The sequence below is a fragment of the Brienomyrus brachyistius genome, chromosome 23 (genome assembly GCF_023856365.1).
Source record: "Brienomyrus brachyistius isolate T26 chromosome 23, BBRACH_0.4, whole genome shotgun sequence".
In the NCBI taxonomy this organism is placed as follows: domain Eukaryota; kingdom Metazoa; phylum Chordata; class Actinopteri; order Osteoglossiformes; family Mormyridae; genus Brienomyrus; species Brienomyrus brachyistius.
In genome coordinates, this window is record NC_064555.1 from 5,088,550 (window position 1) to 5,105,065 (window position 16,516).

Below are 16,516 nucleotides of genomic sequence, written 5' to 3' on the forward strand. Positions count from 1 at the left end.
TAATAGTAAAATGTGTTTCTTGCACAACTTTTTGTCATCGCCTTCTTTGTAAAAAGCAATTGTTTGGTCGCCGGACTTCAAATTACCAGCACATACGGTTCCAACACTAAACTGATATTTTGTGAAAAACACAGTCTGTTTCCAACAATGTCCCACAGAGCCGCCCCCCCTCACTGTCCCCCCGTCCACTTTCCACAGACATGTAGACCCGTTTAAATCGACTCCATCTCACAGGAAAAGGCCTGTTTTCGTAAATATAAATTCTCTTTTCAAAGCCTTGCCTGTGTATAATCTGTTTATTCTTCGGGGGGGGGGGGGGGGTTGCATTTTGCGAGTTAAAAAAAGTTAAACATAAATACCACAGAAAAGGGGGTGAGATCAGCAGGGAACTGCAGTCACTCTAGAAACATGTTGGGGGGGGCTGGAGACCTTTATATCTCAGCGGGACAGGGATGCTCCTTCTGCCCCTGGGGGTGGTAAAAAAAGAAAAGAGTGTTAAGGTGAGATTAGTGAAGCGACTCCATGCTTTCCGTGACTCTGCACAAATGACCTCTTTGGCCTTTGTGTCCACATCGCCCTCAGGTCCACAGCAGTCTTTCCCCGGAGCCAAAAGGGGAGGCAGGCTAGCCATAACCTTGGCCACTGCCCTGGCTGTTTCTCCTGACCATACGCCTCACATCCTCTGGATGCCAGCCAATTGCATCCCTCCCAAACCATCATGATGACAAATTGGTGTCTGTCAAGCCCAGGCCTTGATGTCATACCGCTGGCCGAACTGCTATATCCCATCTGACGGCAACTGTGAAGGAAACTGCCCTGGCATGGGCAGCAGTGGAGTTAAAATGAAACTTAAAGGGGGAAATGGGAGCAGACAGCTCATGTAATGGTCAGCATGGAGGGACTGAACCTGAACAACATCTCTCAAATGCCACATTTCTGCCAGACCTGAACGTTTACAAATCACATTCAAAAACTGTGTTAAGATGACACACTGTGGATCTGTGGCCCGGCTGCATTTACACATACCCACACTCTAAACAGCACAGCTGTCCGCCTCCTCCTGAGGTCCTCACCCCTGTCGGGCCCCAGCAAAGGCAGCAGGAAGCTCGCCTCTCCTTGTCCGCCAAAATTTACGCAGTAGATGAATATCGTCACGCCGATTCTGCAGCACTTCTGAACCCTCGCTGGCGGTGCACTGTTTTATGCAGTGAGAATTACACGTTAGCACAAGCAGTGGCCACGTGCGCCTGCGTCTGCCAGGCTCGTCTCGCTACGTCCAGGGGTCCGGTCCCGTCTTCCCGTGGGACGCTGCTGACCCCAAGTGCCACTCATTCTGGGGCGTCTCTAACTCCGAAAGGAATACTGTTATGGCGCCAGAGCGCCAGCGACAAGTTAACACCCGGGGAGGATGCTGAGGCTCCCGCCACTCCATCCCAAAGCCTGAAACTGGGCTGTGAGATGCTGTAATTTCACAGGCCACTTGCTTGTTTTACTTGGCAGTTCAACTGGCTAATTGAAGAAGGCGATTCCCAGTCTCTGTGACCGTGTAAGTAATGACACTTAAAGTATGAGCGGTGAGGACGGCAAAGTCGAATGAAATAAATAAATCCAACATGCCGCTTTTTTCATACTTTGTAATGAACTTCCGGAAGTTTCAAGTAGTGCCGCTGCTTGGGGTTTTGGTCCGATGGCACCGTTGCCATCTCTGCCGCCTCCTGGGTGATACACAGACACCAGGACATGTGAACCAAGCGCGTCTCAAAATATCATCCGCACATTATTATAAATGATAACAAACATATTCAATACTGCCTTCACTGCCTCAGCCGCATTCACTGCATCCATCTACGTTTATATTTAACTGATGGTTTTAATCAAAATCATCTCATGCTGCATTTCTACCAGATCAGTTATGTTCCTGTCTCAAGGGTACAAGAGCTGAACCCTTCATGGTTACAGATGCAACCTTTTAACAACACAAAATGTTTCTGGAATAAATTATGGTCAGAATACACAACCACAACGTAACTGCAATGGGCCAAGAAAACACATGATAGAAAACAGAGTATTTCTCCTAACATAATCCTTGATTTTTACAGATTTTTCTGTATAAGAAATATAAAGTTTATAATATGATTAAAAAAAAAAATATGAACAAAAAGTGTAACTGTGCTGGGTAAGTAGTAACTGAAGACAGAAGTTTGACAAAATAACAACAACAACAATAATGATGATGATAAAACACACAGCATGTGTCTTGTTTCAAACCTCTAAAAATAAAAATATGATTATTAAATTTTGCCGAACAAATTTAAAATAGCACTATAAAAGCCTAAATACTTGTACTTGGTTTGCATTGAGCCTATACTCATATACTGGGCTTTTCCAGATACATATTTTCCTATATCAGGTCGCAGAGCAAAGGGCACGCGCACAAACAGCAAGAACAATTATTAGTAGATTACTCAAGTTTAATCTCCCATGTCATCTACAACGGAGAAATTATTGCCGAAAAAATTATTGTAATTAATTACTGTAATTAATCTGTTCTACATTGTTTATGCCGAACTACAAGGTGCAAGACAGTCAAACCCACTGTACCTTGTCATTAGTGGCATATTACGTTTTTATATCCAATATTTCAGAAATAAAGTTCTGAAATTACAATTTGGATTTTGAGAAGTTCATTAAAACAGTTTTACCCAATCCTTTCCACTGTAATAGTTTATATTCCATATAAAAAGATGTTTCGAAATTACTGTAAATCACATATTGACCTTACAAGGCAAGCCGTTCAGACACAAATTTGTTCCTCCAAAAAGAAATAATTTCTTCAGGCGCAATGAAACAACATTCCGGCTTCGCAGGTCCGAGCGCGGCTTCATACCGTCAGATCCCAGGAAAGCGCACGGAAAGAGCCGGAAAGCAGCGAAAAGTGTGGGCATGTTCAGGTACACCACAGTATCCGTTAAAATGAACCGAATAAGAGGAAGGCTCACGGGGTTTCAGTTTGTGTACATGAACCGCAATGTTTAAAGCTTCAGATCACTTCCATTGAAAAATCTGGAGACAAATCGGAAAAATACGCCAGCAGAACCGGCTACGAAACCAGACAGAGTCTAAGGCATGAGAGCACTCATCAGCTAAACGGCACTTCATGTCTGAAAAATTACCAAACATCACACACGGACGTGGAGGTAATATACTGTACTGGCTGTTCAATTATATATCACACGTCTAAATTATATAGGACTTTTATATAAATATCATAAAAAAATAACATAAATGACATGGATAAATCTGAATAGACCCATTGAAACAAATATCATTATTGATTGAAGCATACATTTAAAAAAAATAACACGTTTCAGAAAGTTAAGAATATATATATATATATATATATATATATATATATATATATATATATATATACATACATACATGCATATACATATGTAATCACCGTAGACTGTAAGAAAACATTTTTTAAAGTTTGTTTTAAATTACATTTATATGAATTCAAACGGTTTTAACAGAATTGAGTACCGTTATTGTGTATTAATAAATACATGAATTTATCAGACTTATTATTAAACCTTGTTTATATATATATATATATATATATATATATATATATATATATATATATATATATATATATATATATATTCCCATTTGTTTTACTAAATTTCGGCACAATAACGTTAATATAAGATGAGCTGTCGTATTTGACAATTACATTGCGATTATTATTTCTATTCTATTGACGCCCCTTTATCTTCAGTACATTTAAAATACTTTTGGAGAGGTATTGTGTAATTGTATATTTGACCCCTATAAGCAGATCCATAATTCGTGGAATTCACCAATGGGAAGTACTTAACAGTCCAGCTGTAAAATGAATTACTGTGTGTGTTTTACGTACAAAAGCTGAGAGCGACCCCGAAAAGGTGACGGTTGTGCGCGTCCCCGTGACACACGGCGCCACCGCTGCGCTGCTGGTACAAGTGGACGCGCAGCTCACAGCCTTCAAGCTGTGCGGCACTCACTACGGCAACCGGCAAGGCCCAAGTCTCATGTTCAAACAAAAGCGCGAAACGCTTTCGTCCCTCCAGTCAGTGCGTGTGGATCGCAGCTCATCACAGCTCAGCGCAGCTCCGAGAGCGCCGCAGATAAAGGCATAACCGAGCGGGCAGGAGGGAGCAAGGCAAAGGGGATCCAGCAAGGGGCACTGAAAAACACATTTCTGACAAAAGCGCCTCCTTTGCCATTTCACTGAATCAGAAATTTTAGGCATTGACTGACGCCTGGATGCACCGACATCAGTGAACCGCTCGCCTGGGTCCGCGGAGCAGATCGCAGCATGTCCCGAAGGAAGCAGAGCAACCCCAGACAAATCAAACGTAAGTTTGCCGCTTTCTTACGCTGTCACTCATGTTAAAATGTACAGTAGTAAATCCTGGGAAAGTTAGCTTAGACATACGGATCGTGCTCCGAATTTGAACATTTGGCAGTTTTATCCATAATTTGATTTGAGGTGCGTGACAATATAAAAACTGCTAAACCGTATACTACTTGTGAAATAATTTCGAGTGAAATGTTCGGAAATTCCAATTTTCTTAGATGTTAATGTAGCTCCCCTGCAAAGTTGGACTATAGGACTATAGGAATGCTGTGAATTTTGTTCTACCGTTTACTAAAGTGTGTAGTTTTAATTCACGAAAACATTTTAAACAAAAGAAGAAAATATATCAACAGGAGTCATGTAATATAACTGAATATAATGTAAAATATATACACATTTTAATATAGCATGAATGGCATTGATATTTTGTGTTTTCGGTAAAGGTGCGATTTCAGCGGGTTGGCATATACTTAATCTAGTAAAAGTATCTCGGGGATTTTCTTGATTTAAAAATATATATATAGGTATATATATTTATATACACGAAAATACATTTAGTGGTAATACTGCTGCCGTTAATAATACAATTACACGTGTGACAATGTAAAGGTGCGTAACACCTGACATACAGGAGTCTGTATTTCTTAACCGCTGTTATGACAGACTTTTTCCGTATTTTGTTTTTGTATGTTAGTATTATTTTAAAGAATATATTTAGCAGGATGAACGTGCAAATAACAGAATATTTTAGGGAAACGAAACACAGACGAGCTATGAAGTTTTCAATTTCTGAAGCAGCGTTTTTTTTGTGGGGAAACAGCAGTGTAGTAAAAACATCCCTTATACACCTGATAAAGGTGAAGTATCCATCAAAGGGACAGGCAAAGCAGAACAATTATGCACATAGCCTCAGACGTACAATTTCACGACTGCCCTAGTTTTCTGTCCCCGCCTTGCGGCTGACATTTCCCCGCTATCTTATGATATGCCGCACCGGGGGTGTCCGCCGAAGTGATCCGCCGTGTCGGCTTTCAGTGCGGCGGTCCGCTGCATCACTGCCTGAGAAACGCCGGTCCTCCCAAAGCCAGATCCACTGACCCGAACCAAGTGAGCCGCTGTGGGGGTCTTGTCCTAAATCCACCACCCTGCGAGTCTTTCGGGGCTTCAATTTGATATCTTTACGATTAATTTTATTTCTTTTTAAAACACTAAACAAACATGTACTGACGTGTGTAGCTAGGCTATGTTCTGATTAAATTCGGCCAACTGCCACCTCTTAGCTGTTAGTTTTATGTTTTAGAAGCGTAATAATTATAGTGTAACCTATAGACAATATCAGATACAGTTATCATATTGTTTATACAATATTACGTGATAAATAAGGTTACATGATTTAAAAATTGTTTTTTTTTTATATCTGAAATTTAAATGATCTTCGGAGCTATTTTTTCATTTTAAGTAGAAATATTTATTAACCTAATTTTGCATCTAAATGATATGTAATAATGTAAATAAGATTAACAGGTAGTGCTATGTGTTCAATTTATTAATTTGCCAAATTCTGCGTGCTGTTTGAACTTGGGGGTTGTTAAAGGCAGAAAGGAGTGTTTTAGATATATAACCGAGTTCATTTTTTACGCTGATATTCGCACAGTGACCACTTGTATTGCAGTCCTATTCAGTATATACTGTAAATACAGACATGAAGATGCATCTCTTTGTTCATTTTGAGATCCCTGTCAGAGTGTAAATCCGGTTTCAAACCAGGATGACCGCTTTTATAACCGCTGCGTTTCTTTGGGTTTTACCCTGTTTTTGTCCGTAGGAATGTCATATTCATTAACACTAAAAGTGATTGAACCATGAGGTTTAACCCATCAGCTTTTTAGTGTTTTTTTGCGCATTTTGTGCATTGGGTACCGCAGCCCGGATCTTCCTTTAGCTCCGCTAACACGGTGTCAGTCAGCCGCAGGGGGGCTTTAAGGCGCTGGGTCTCAGTGCGGCCATGAAATATTAACGATGCGCCGGACACTTCATGGGAGACCGTGAATCCCCAGGAGCACACGGCCCTGAAAGTCACTACAGGCGCTCGCTGGACAGGGACAAGTCCCCAGGCCCATCCGTCCATGCCTCCCACAGCACCTCGTTATCTAAAATGATTTATGCCGTATTTTCATATTTTGCTTATTCGTTCCCCCGGGCCACTCAGTGAGTAGCGATAGGTGTTAGGCGCTGAAAGAACGCCATTAATTTGCACCGATGACCGGACAGATAAGGGCCGATATTGGGAGCGATATGCAGGGGAGACGTAACACCAGAAGGCCCATTATTACCATTCAAATTCCAGCCCAGCAATCTGCAGAAGTCTGATAATCCCGCCACCGTTTCCACCACTTCGGACGATAAGGCGAAAAATAGTCTTTCAGGTCGTCTTGGTTAGTCTGACTGGATATTACGATAATGTGGGGATAAATTATATATTTGTCATTTGTGTTTCTCGCTTAAAACACAGCAATGTATATTTTCATTCTTTAAGTAATACTCTGCAGACTGTCTTGTCCCCCCCCCCCCCCCCACCACCACAGCCCACCCCAAAGAAAGCAGGAGTACTTTATCTCTCTATTCTAATAGGAGTTAGATTAGAAGCCCAGATAGCAGAGGAGGGTTTTGAATAGCTGTCCTGAACAATGTAATCTCGCCATCTCTGAGGCGCTGACAAGCCGCTGTTGTTCTTCGCTCTTATCAACTGTCGCCAATATACCAATAAACATCCCCGGCAGCAAGCCGCTCGCCAAATTTATGACATACATGATCTGATTGCGATTAGCCAGCCAATGAGATGGGTATGTTACCCGGCGACACCCCGCCCCTTCGGCCCTCCCCAGCAGTCTGGTAGCAGGAGTGACACCCTTGGGTGGCAGAGTGCTTGGCTAACGTCACAGGCACCTCGTTCGGATGCTTATGGACCCATGAGAAGCAGCGCGCAGCCCGAGATCCGCGGTGCCCTAACTGTTCTACTGACACCTCGCCGCATTCCCAGCGTCACCTTCTCAGTTTAATACCTCCGCCGCTGATCATTTTCACACACAATAACACCCACAGTCACGCACCACGGGCAATTTAGTGACCAAGTCACCCAACTGAAGGAGTGTGTAAGGAGATGGAAAGGAAAGCCGCGGGACGCGGGGAGAACGTGCAGAATGCACGGCATGAGGAGAACATGCGCAACATGCAGAATGCAGGATACAGAGGGAACATGCAGAATGCAATGCATGAGGAGAAAATGCAGAATGCATGACATGGGGAGAACATGTAGAACGTACAACACAGGAGACACAGTAAGCACAGTGATGAGGTATGAGGCCACTGTGCTAACCATATATTATATTATATTATATTATATTATATTATATTATATTATATTATATTATATTATATTATATTATATTGAATTTGCCCCCATAACCTGTACAGGCCAAGTGACTGAAAGGTGGTTGGCTGGATAGATTGATGGATCAAGGGATGGATGGATGGATGGAGGGATGGAGATAAATATGCAGTTATATTATCTGCAGTTATATATTCTTCCTTTCTAAAAGAGTTATGCTATTTTCTCACATTTTATTATTTGTGATTTTGATTTAAACAGCCACCAGCCATCCAAATTTTGCATAATAAATACACACAATTTTCACAGCCTTACTGTTTCCTTGCTTTGAACATAAATATCCATCAAAAAACCGCAGGTCCTGTTTTCTTATTAAATGCAAACTGGAGGTGAGACCGTAGGGTTTTATGTTGGGTATCAACTTAGGGTCCCCATTTTTGCTGGGTTCATTCGTACGGTGCGTTATTAGGTTTGAGGAGTGGTTACTGCAGTTGATGCAGTTAATGCAGTTATTGCACTTATTGCAGTTACAGTCCCTAACATCTGCTAGGAACTTGTGGCTCACTGGTCCAAGGTGAGTTAGCGCTTTTCAAACATGACTTTCCTTACTTTAATAGTACACCTTGATGTGGCCTGACACTGTGAGTTTTCCCTATTTAACTTTAAAATTGTGACGTGTCTCGCTTGCAGTGTCTCGCTTTCTAGTGTCTTCTGGCATTACCCCTTTGCCTGTTTCATGCACCATTTTGTATAAATGATGTAGTAATGGATTGGCACATACTCTTGTCAAGTGCCTTGGGGCAAATGTGTTGTGAAAGTAAATTGAAGTGAATTTGAATTCTGTCCAATGCTTGAATTCATCCATAATCATTGAAATCTCTGATTTATACAAGAATGTGTATATTCCTGTGGTTTTGTGAGAGGTCATATTATAAATGTTTCAAGGCATTTTTTTTAAATCACACGTCAATAAAATGAGCTTATTAAACAATTTTTAAACACTTGTTTAATACTGATTGGCATTATTTTCTGTGGAACCTCATCAGCAGTGTGATTGTGGGGCTTTTTAAACATTTTATAAAGATTGTACTAGTGTTAAATTTAAAATGGAATGAAATTATTGTTAAGATAGGTTCAGTCCATCCATCTGACTGCTATTGTGATCAGATTTAGAAGCTCAGTATCCACATTCCACCAGTCAGCTGGTGGTTAATTTTTTTTTCCAGAATGTTTAAACTGTCTTAATGTTTACATGTTTGCCTTTGCTATCTTCTGTCAGAGACTTATCAATACATGATAAACCCTGGAATATTCAGCCTTTCTTCCTTGGGGTAGATTGATGCTGGTATGTTAGGCAGAGAATCCACTGGCGTTCACTGTAACGTGTCCACATTAGCAGGAAAAAGGCTGCTGGTCAGGGAAAACTCATCCTTTATGTCAGTAAGGTTCACCTAGCAAACAGGGGCCTGGTCTCTTAACTGCGGGTATAAAACCGTGTGCGAGGTCGACTCCAGTCTCTGTACGAATGTAAAGATTCAAACGCTGATGTCAGCAATTGTGGAAATCACAATGAGGGCTGTCTCTGAGCCTCCATTAAAGACTTTTTATTTATAATGAAATGTTTACTTGTCTCTGAGCTGTCAGAAGCCAATAAATACCAATTTGGAGGTATGGTTTTGAAGGAATGATTCCACTTCCAGTTTTCCACATTTCCGACTAACAGTAAGGTTCTGTATACTGGCAGTTCTCTTTACTCGGAGTCATTTTAAGAATAACTCTGGTGAAAATGTACATCCCGCCTGGTCATTTCTGAGCGCGACTAAAACGAGCCGCGCCGCGTCTGAGGCCTTGAGAGAGTGATGCTTTCCTCTTTTCCTCTCTGAAGACGTTTTGCTGGCCGCGTCCATTGTTTGGCTGTAACACAGGTACAAATCCCAGCTCTAAGGAGGCCTTTGGGAAGAGAATGTATGTGCTGGATGTGAGAGAAGGAGAGAATGAGGGACAGAGTAAGAAGGAGCTGCTTGGGCTGCAGAAAGCCACCTTTTTCATTCTCCACGGTCCTGTTTACCCTCCAGTTTTCAATATAAAGCAGCTTCAATGCAACTAAAACCTATCACACTGGAAACACTGGTATACGCTTCCCGGTACAGTGGGGAACACGCGACGCAGTGGTCAAGATAAATGTGGGGAATCCGAACGCAAATGATCAGCGACGTCAGAATTTTTGACTGGTCAATGTACACAGGACAGAAAGGCAAAAAGAGACAGAGAGCTGCACAATGAATTGACCAGCATAGCTATCATCTCGTCATGGAACATCCCATAATAAAAGCAGTGCACTGTGATGATGCCAGCATGCTGATCTGAGGGTCTGCGGGTGATGAAGTGGTCAGAGGTGCCTCTTAAGGACCAAAGCCACCTTATCTGGGAGTCCTGCTGGTGGATACTCAAAAAACTGTTTGACAGCTTGGTCAGGCAGCATGGGCTGGAGAAGGGAGCAGAACTGAAGCGAACGGGGCCTGATTGATGCCCGTCACCATGACCATCACCAGCGGGCAGCAGCTGGCAGGGAGGACCTGCTGATCTCTGCTGCTCATGTCGAAGCAAATCGCTGCTCACAAAAGTGAAGGTCAAAACCCCTCACTCTTTCACCTTATCTAACTCCCTCCTTTTCTTTCTGTTTTCTTCCAATTTATCACATAGGTGAAAACAGAATAGATTAGGTCCAAGTGGTAAAGGAAGGGCAGTAGTATCACAAACAGGTTGATGGTGAAAATCTCGCTCACTCAGTTCCTCACAAACACTGTATAGAGGATTTTATGCATTCACAGAAACGAAAGACAAAGGAGAGATGTGAAGGAGTGAAGGAATGTTCCAAACACAGCCTGGACACACGACTGCTGGATCAAAGTGAAGCACCACCCCAAAATGTCTTCCACCCATTCGCTGATCCATTTTTCAGAGCCGATCTGTTCCTTCCATGTAAAACATTTCGGTATTGTCGCCACCCACTGCTATTGTCGCGTTTCCATTTTCTGACAGGGGAGCATTTTATCGTGTTAATCCTGATCATCTTTCAGCCACACAATGTCTGTTGCTACTGTTTAAGAGCGACGACACATTTGAAGACATCCTGTGGAATTAAATGGACTTAAACACGGGTAGTGTGGGTCATGTAGACTGCCGTTCGGTTTACCATCAGCCCCGAACTGTCGCCACATGGTTCCCCCTGGCAGGAGGGACACTTGCTTCTCAGAAGGACACTCGCTAGTTCTCTGCAGGCCAACTGGAGCAGTCCTCTGCCTTGGCCTGGTCTCAGGGGAACCTGCTCCCTGCCAGCAGATCCAAATCCCATTCCACGCCAGCCGAGAAGGAGGCAGCTGCATGGCTCTGCTGAGTCTCCTGCCATATCTGTGAAGATAAGATTGGAATTCAAGCTGAGCTGCCCTGCAAGCCTTTGTGGGATGTGCAGAAGCTATATCTGTCCCATTATGATGCTGAGGACCAGCACCATTATGGTGTTTATTGAAAGGAACATGTTGGGATAAATGGATTTATTTATTACAGATCAGGACCCCCAACATGACTGTAAATCCTAAGCTTGACAGAAGATTGCAGGTCCTCAGGGGACCAGTGAACCTTTAAAAATATCTTCAGCTCGACATAGGATCAGAGGTTCTCACAGGAGCAGAGAACCTTTAAAAAGATCTTCAGCTCGACATAGGATCAGAGGTTCTCACAGGACCAGGGAACCTTTAAAATGCATTGAGCTCAACATGACTCCACGACTTGTTGGGTCTTTCTCATCCACTCGCTGTGCTTCAGTGTAGTGAAGCCATTAGCTATATGCGGCAGTCCGCAGTGGAGGGGGGAGACAAAGAAAATCACAGCTAGAGAAAAACCTATATTTAATACACAAGCAGCCACATTTGGTCTGGATGATGTGCCAGACAGACTTTCTCTGTTATAAACATTTATCCTTTTGATGAATGGCGCCGTTGGCTTGGTCTATGTCATCTAATTTGTGAGAAATGGCTGGGAGCACAGCGAGTCTCTTTGGCTGTATTATGACGACACCTGCATCATGGGCGTTACGCTGAGCCCTGCCATTCCCAGAGCCCTCAACGACGGATTTTGCAACAATAACGACAAAATGAGACAGATCATGTTTAAATTAGTTAGCCGCTGAGGAACAGGCAAGAGGCGTCTGGGAAGATCAGCACAAATTAAGTGAACGGCATCCCTTTACGACCGTGAATGTACATCCCGCAAAGAAAGGGGAAACTCACTCGTGGTTTCTGTGTAATGATAATGAGAAATGCGTAAAGATGTCTGCAAAATCCACACATGTATTAAGCAGAGACAAATGTTTGCGAGTCACTTATTAAAATTATACATCACATGAAATATAGTGGACAGAATAACTAATGGAAATCACCGCAAAATATTACCTAAACACTTGTCGGATTATTAGTTGGGCTGTACCAGCATGTTTCCATCTGGGTAACAGGTAATATTTACAAACGTGGCAGGGAAATGCTGACCTTAGCAACGCGCGGTGTGAGACTGAGATGTTGCGACTGGTGAAACGTGGTCGGCAGAATGGAGGCGCCCCACGAGGCTCTGTAAACGCACGAGGCAGCAGCCCAGAGGAACACAACAGGGGGGCTGTTTGCTCAGCCGCGGAGATTGCTCGACGTGGGCCTCGAGCCGCGGATCCTCGCGGTGAAGGAAGCCAGGCTCCTCGAGGTCCACTCTCCGGGTGAACTTCACCGAACACCGTCCGAGATAAGGGCTGTAATCCCCCCGGCGGGACGATGAGCACAGGATACGGCCTCTTTACTTCAAAATCAATAACCGCACACGTGAATGGGTGGAGCGCGACGGTAATAATCCGGCTGCTGTGATCAATCGGACGCAGAAGCACTGGCGAGTAAACAGCGTGTGGAGAGACTGTCTCTCGTAATAGGAAATGGGAATCTCAGTGTCAGATCTCGGTGGGGACTGTGTGCTCGGGACACTTTTGTTTATAACAAGCAGTTATATTGTGAGGGAAGCAGATAAGTGCTTACATTTGAGATGCTGATAATGAATCAGTCATGAAATTATTCATACAACAGCAGATACTCTCAGGGTAGGTTTTTAGCTACACACTGTAGTGCTTGCTGCAAAAAATAATAGAATGAAAAAAAAATAAAAAACTTCCCAGTAATGCAGAGATTAGCAGCAACTTTAGATGAGATAAATATGTTTCCCATGAATATTTTCATTTTTTTGGTAATATTTTCTAGATAAACCTTCCTGCGGCCTCGTTGACCCACATAAAGATTTGCCTGCTCCTGGGTTAAGATGAACTCAGGGGAAGACTCGAAAAAACACAGAGCAATTTAATCATCTCTGAAAAGTCTGAATTTACATATGCAATAAGAAGTGTCCCTGCAGAAGGGGGCTGACAGGGGGCACTGCGGTCCTTCGTTATGATTAGATGAGTGATCAAACCCAAGTCTAAGTACACAGTGTGTCTGTCTCTCCCATCCACGCTTCCTGATTTATTTCTTGTTTCTGTGTCTTGAGGTCACTCTTAAGTAAGTCAAAGGCTTGGACTGGAACTGGGAAACGATATTGTTCTTCCGACGGGATGTTTTCAGACCTTAATGAAATGGGGACATTTAGAGCCCTTTAGTCAAACATGCTGCTCTCAGTATAAATCATATTTAAAGTTCCCAGCTTGTGGGCTGGCCGCCCGCAAGGTGAAACATGAGGGTCAGGTCTATGAGACGTATCAGACCTTGATGAAGGACACTGGCTTTGGGGACATGGAATCTCTTTAGCGGGAAGGAGCTTGAGTTAGTGGCAAGAGATGGAGAGGTGTTAGCTAGGGCTAGTTGTCTTGCCTGAGGCCGAGCTTGCTGCGCTGGTCAGGGGATTGAGAACTGGATGTTAATGGGGTGATGTGGTTGACGTGCCTCTTCGATGCTGAATGGAAGGGGGGGGTAAAGTACCTCTGAGCCATACGAAGGGCTACCAGTTTGAAATGCCCTCCTAAACTTACCTAAACGTCATGTATAATAAACGTGTTTTAAATGCTTTTTTTTTAAGGTATTGTCATTTTGAAATCTATATAAATGCAAATGTGATTAAAGAAAAATAGCAAGAGGATAAAATTACATTTTAGAGGCCGCTCCCTGGTGAGTTGTGCTATTTTTAGAACTGGTCAACGGGCAACACATGTTGGTGACCCCAGATCTATGGGATTATCGCACATTTTCACCAGTTGGTGCAGCCTAGAATCCAGGAGGAACAATGCCGATCCAGGTTGTGTCCATGGTGTTGGCCATTGGCAAGGGTGCTTATCATCTCCATTCCTGTTTGAGCTTTTCATGGACAGGATGTCTAGGTGTAGCCGTGGCTGGAAAGGATACCGCTACGGGGGGTAGAGGTGACATCCCTGCTATTTGCAGATGACATTGTGCTTTTGGCCCAATCTGGACCTGGACCTCCAGCACGTACTTGAGCAGGTTGATGCCGAGTGTGAAGCAGCAGGGATGAGAAGCAGCACCTCCAAAGCCGCCCTTGGTGGAGCTGCCTAAGCACCTTGGGTCACGTGCGCTGCACTAACCATTACTAGCGGTTCCGGAAGTCGAAGCTGTAATTGCGAGCACATTCCGAGTGTGCACGGGTGTCCTGTGGAGAGCATGTCCTGCGGGGTCCCGTAGCAGGACGTGGGCGTGCTGCCTGAACAGCGACTCTTCTGACCCGTGAAGAGAGACGCCAGATTGCCGCGATTCAGGAACACCGCTGCCCCACTTTCGCGGTCCCGCCGGACCGCCAAGCTGCCAGAGCCAGAACCCTTCGCGGAAGCCACAGCGCCAGCCTGCCTGTTCGGGTCACGGGCTTGCGATCCGGCCAGGCGCAGCTCCTTTCTGAAATCAAGGGGACGGGGGGGAATTATGGGAGTGGCGCCCCTCCTGCTTCTCCCGCGACAGTGCTGGAGATTCATGCCTGAGGAAGATATTAACTAAACGCTGGGCAGGGTGAAGCGGACAGAGGTCTGCAGCTACTCTTCTACTCGCACGAAGCCCATGCTGGTAAAGAGAAGCTCATTAACCCTCCTGCAGTCCTCCGGCCCAAGGTGCCGCAGGGCCTCTCTCTATAGCCTGGGGGGGTGTGGGGGCTGCGTGGAAGACCCCCTCCCCGTGACTGCTACAGACGCCCATCCACCGGCACAAGACGCGGGTCAGGCTTAAAGAGAGGTTAAATTAATGAGGCCCGTTAACGATTACTGGGCGCGTAATTAGGGAGCGGCAGCAGAGAATCCGTTTACAGACTGTGAGACAAAGACAGGTACCAGGTGAGCCATCAGCGCTGCAGTACTCCAAGCCGCACACTGCGTCTGACCCGGTTCTGACCCGTTTCTGACCCGCGTATACCCAGGACATCCAGCTGTATCATTCCCACCGTCAGCATGAACATTAAGCCTCACGACTACCCACCTCATCCCTGTAAAATATACGCATTCATTTAGATCGGAAACATGGCTGATCTAATTTAACCATTTCGACTTATAACGGAGCTTCTGAAAGCAGCCATTGTCGCCTTATTGGGTCTTTAAGGCGGTGAAAGGTGAATCTCGGGGGTTTGATGAAAAAAAAAAGGTTTCGGTTTGATTTAGCTGTACAAAAACCTACGACAGAAAGCAATCGAGGTCTGTGCCTAGGATGCGGTCTGTGTGTGACGGAGCCTAACACAGTATGACTGGCTGCGTCGCCGGGTGTTCAGTAAATGGAGATAAGTGTCGTGTGAGCGCTTGCAGTTTGCTAATGCTACGTAAAGCAGCATGCCCCCCACCCCCCACCCCCTTGCCTGTGCAAGCACTGCACATTAGAAAGCCACATTAGTTCTGCATACCTGATCCATAAATGCCCCGATTTCATTGGATGGCCGGGACCTGGCTGGTGAGGCAGCACTCTCTGATTGGACGGCCTGGGGCACAGTGCCATCACTGCTGGGCTGTGACAGGGGTAGCTTACACGTCCACCGAGACAGAATCACCACATCGGAAGGGAGGCGTGCTGGGTGTTGCCATGGCGGGCATGCTTACTGCAGTGAGCCGAGCGGTCCGGAAGCTTCTATGGTATGGATGGCTGAGTGCCGCCGTGGTCCTCTTCATTCCTGGCACCAAAATGCCATTTCCTTTCAGCTGAAGTTCCAGTAGAACCTTCAGCTCACAGTAAGAAGCACGGCTCATGGGATCCAGCCATAGAACCGGGACCTCACCCTAAAAGTGCCCCCATTCCCTGAGCAGAGACACTCACAATGGATCCTGCATGTGTTCCGCTTCAGCTGGAGATGTATTGGGGACACTGCTGCTTAGGTGGAGAAAAATGGTGTAGTTATTAACTGAGCATGGCACAGAGGACAGGGAAAGTGTGATTTTTAATGTTTAGGGAAGATCAGGGGATAACAGACCCTCACGTCACCCTGATGTTGTGCGGTGCGTCCTTGTTTATCATGGTAAACATCCAGCTCTGTACAACAGATCAGATAAAGGGCGCTTCTCAGGAGGAAAGGGCATCTGCTCTCCCGTTCAATCAGGTCGTCGGTAACCCTTAAATTAACTCAAAATTGACTAAATGCCCCAGGAAAAACCAGGGCGGGAAGCGGGGTGCCAGCACCATCATTATGGGCGAGGCCATTTGCATATTGTCTTCAAGTAAATGAGA

The 16,516-nt window shown here is 44.6% G+C and overlaps 1 protein-coding gene and 1 long non-coding RNA gene across 2 annotated transcripts in view; one reads left to right on the forward strand and one right to left on the reverse strand.

Annotated features, from left to right (window-relative positions):
- Positions 1–322: 322 nt before the first annotated feature.
- On the reverse strand, positions 323–4,016 carry LOC125719287 (uncharacterized). The gene is made up of 4 exons (XR_007385057.1): positions 3,926–4,016; positions 1,632–1,715; positions 1,027–1,195; positions 323–467 (listed from the first exon to the last, which is right to left on the reverse strand). It is a non-coding gene; the product is annotated as an uncharacterized LOC125719287 (long non-coding RNA).
- A 99-nt stretch (positions 4,017–4,115) lies between these two features.
- The window catches only part of LOC125719606 (zinc finger protein ZFPM2-like), a 44,224-nt gene continuing 31,823 nt past the window's right edge, over positions 4,116–16,516 (forward strand). Inside the window, exon 1 of the mRNA XM_048994553.1 lies at positions 4,116–4,403. Coding sequence (XP_048850510.1) covers positions 4,364–4,403 — 40 coding nt within the window. The 5' untranslated portion in view covers positions 4,116–4,363. The remainder of the gene's footprint in view (positions 4,404–16,516) is intronic.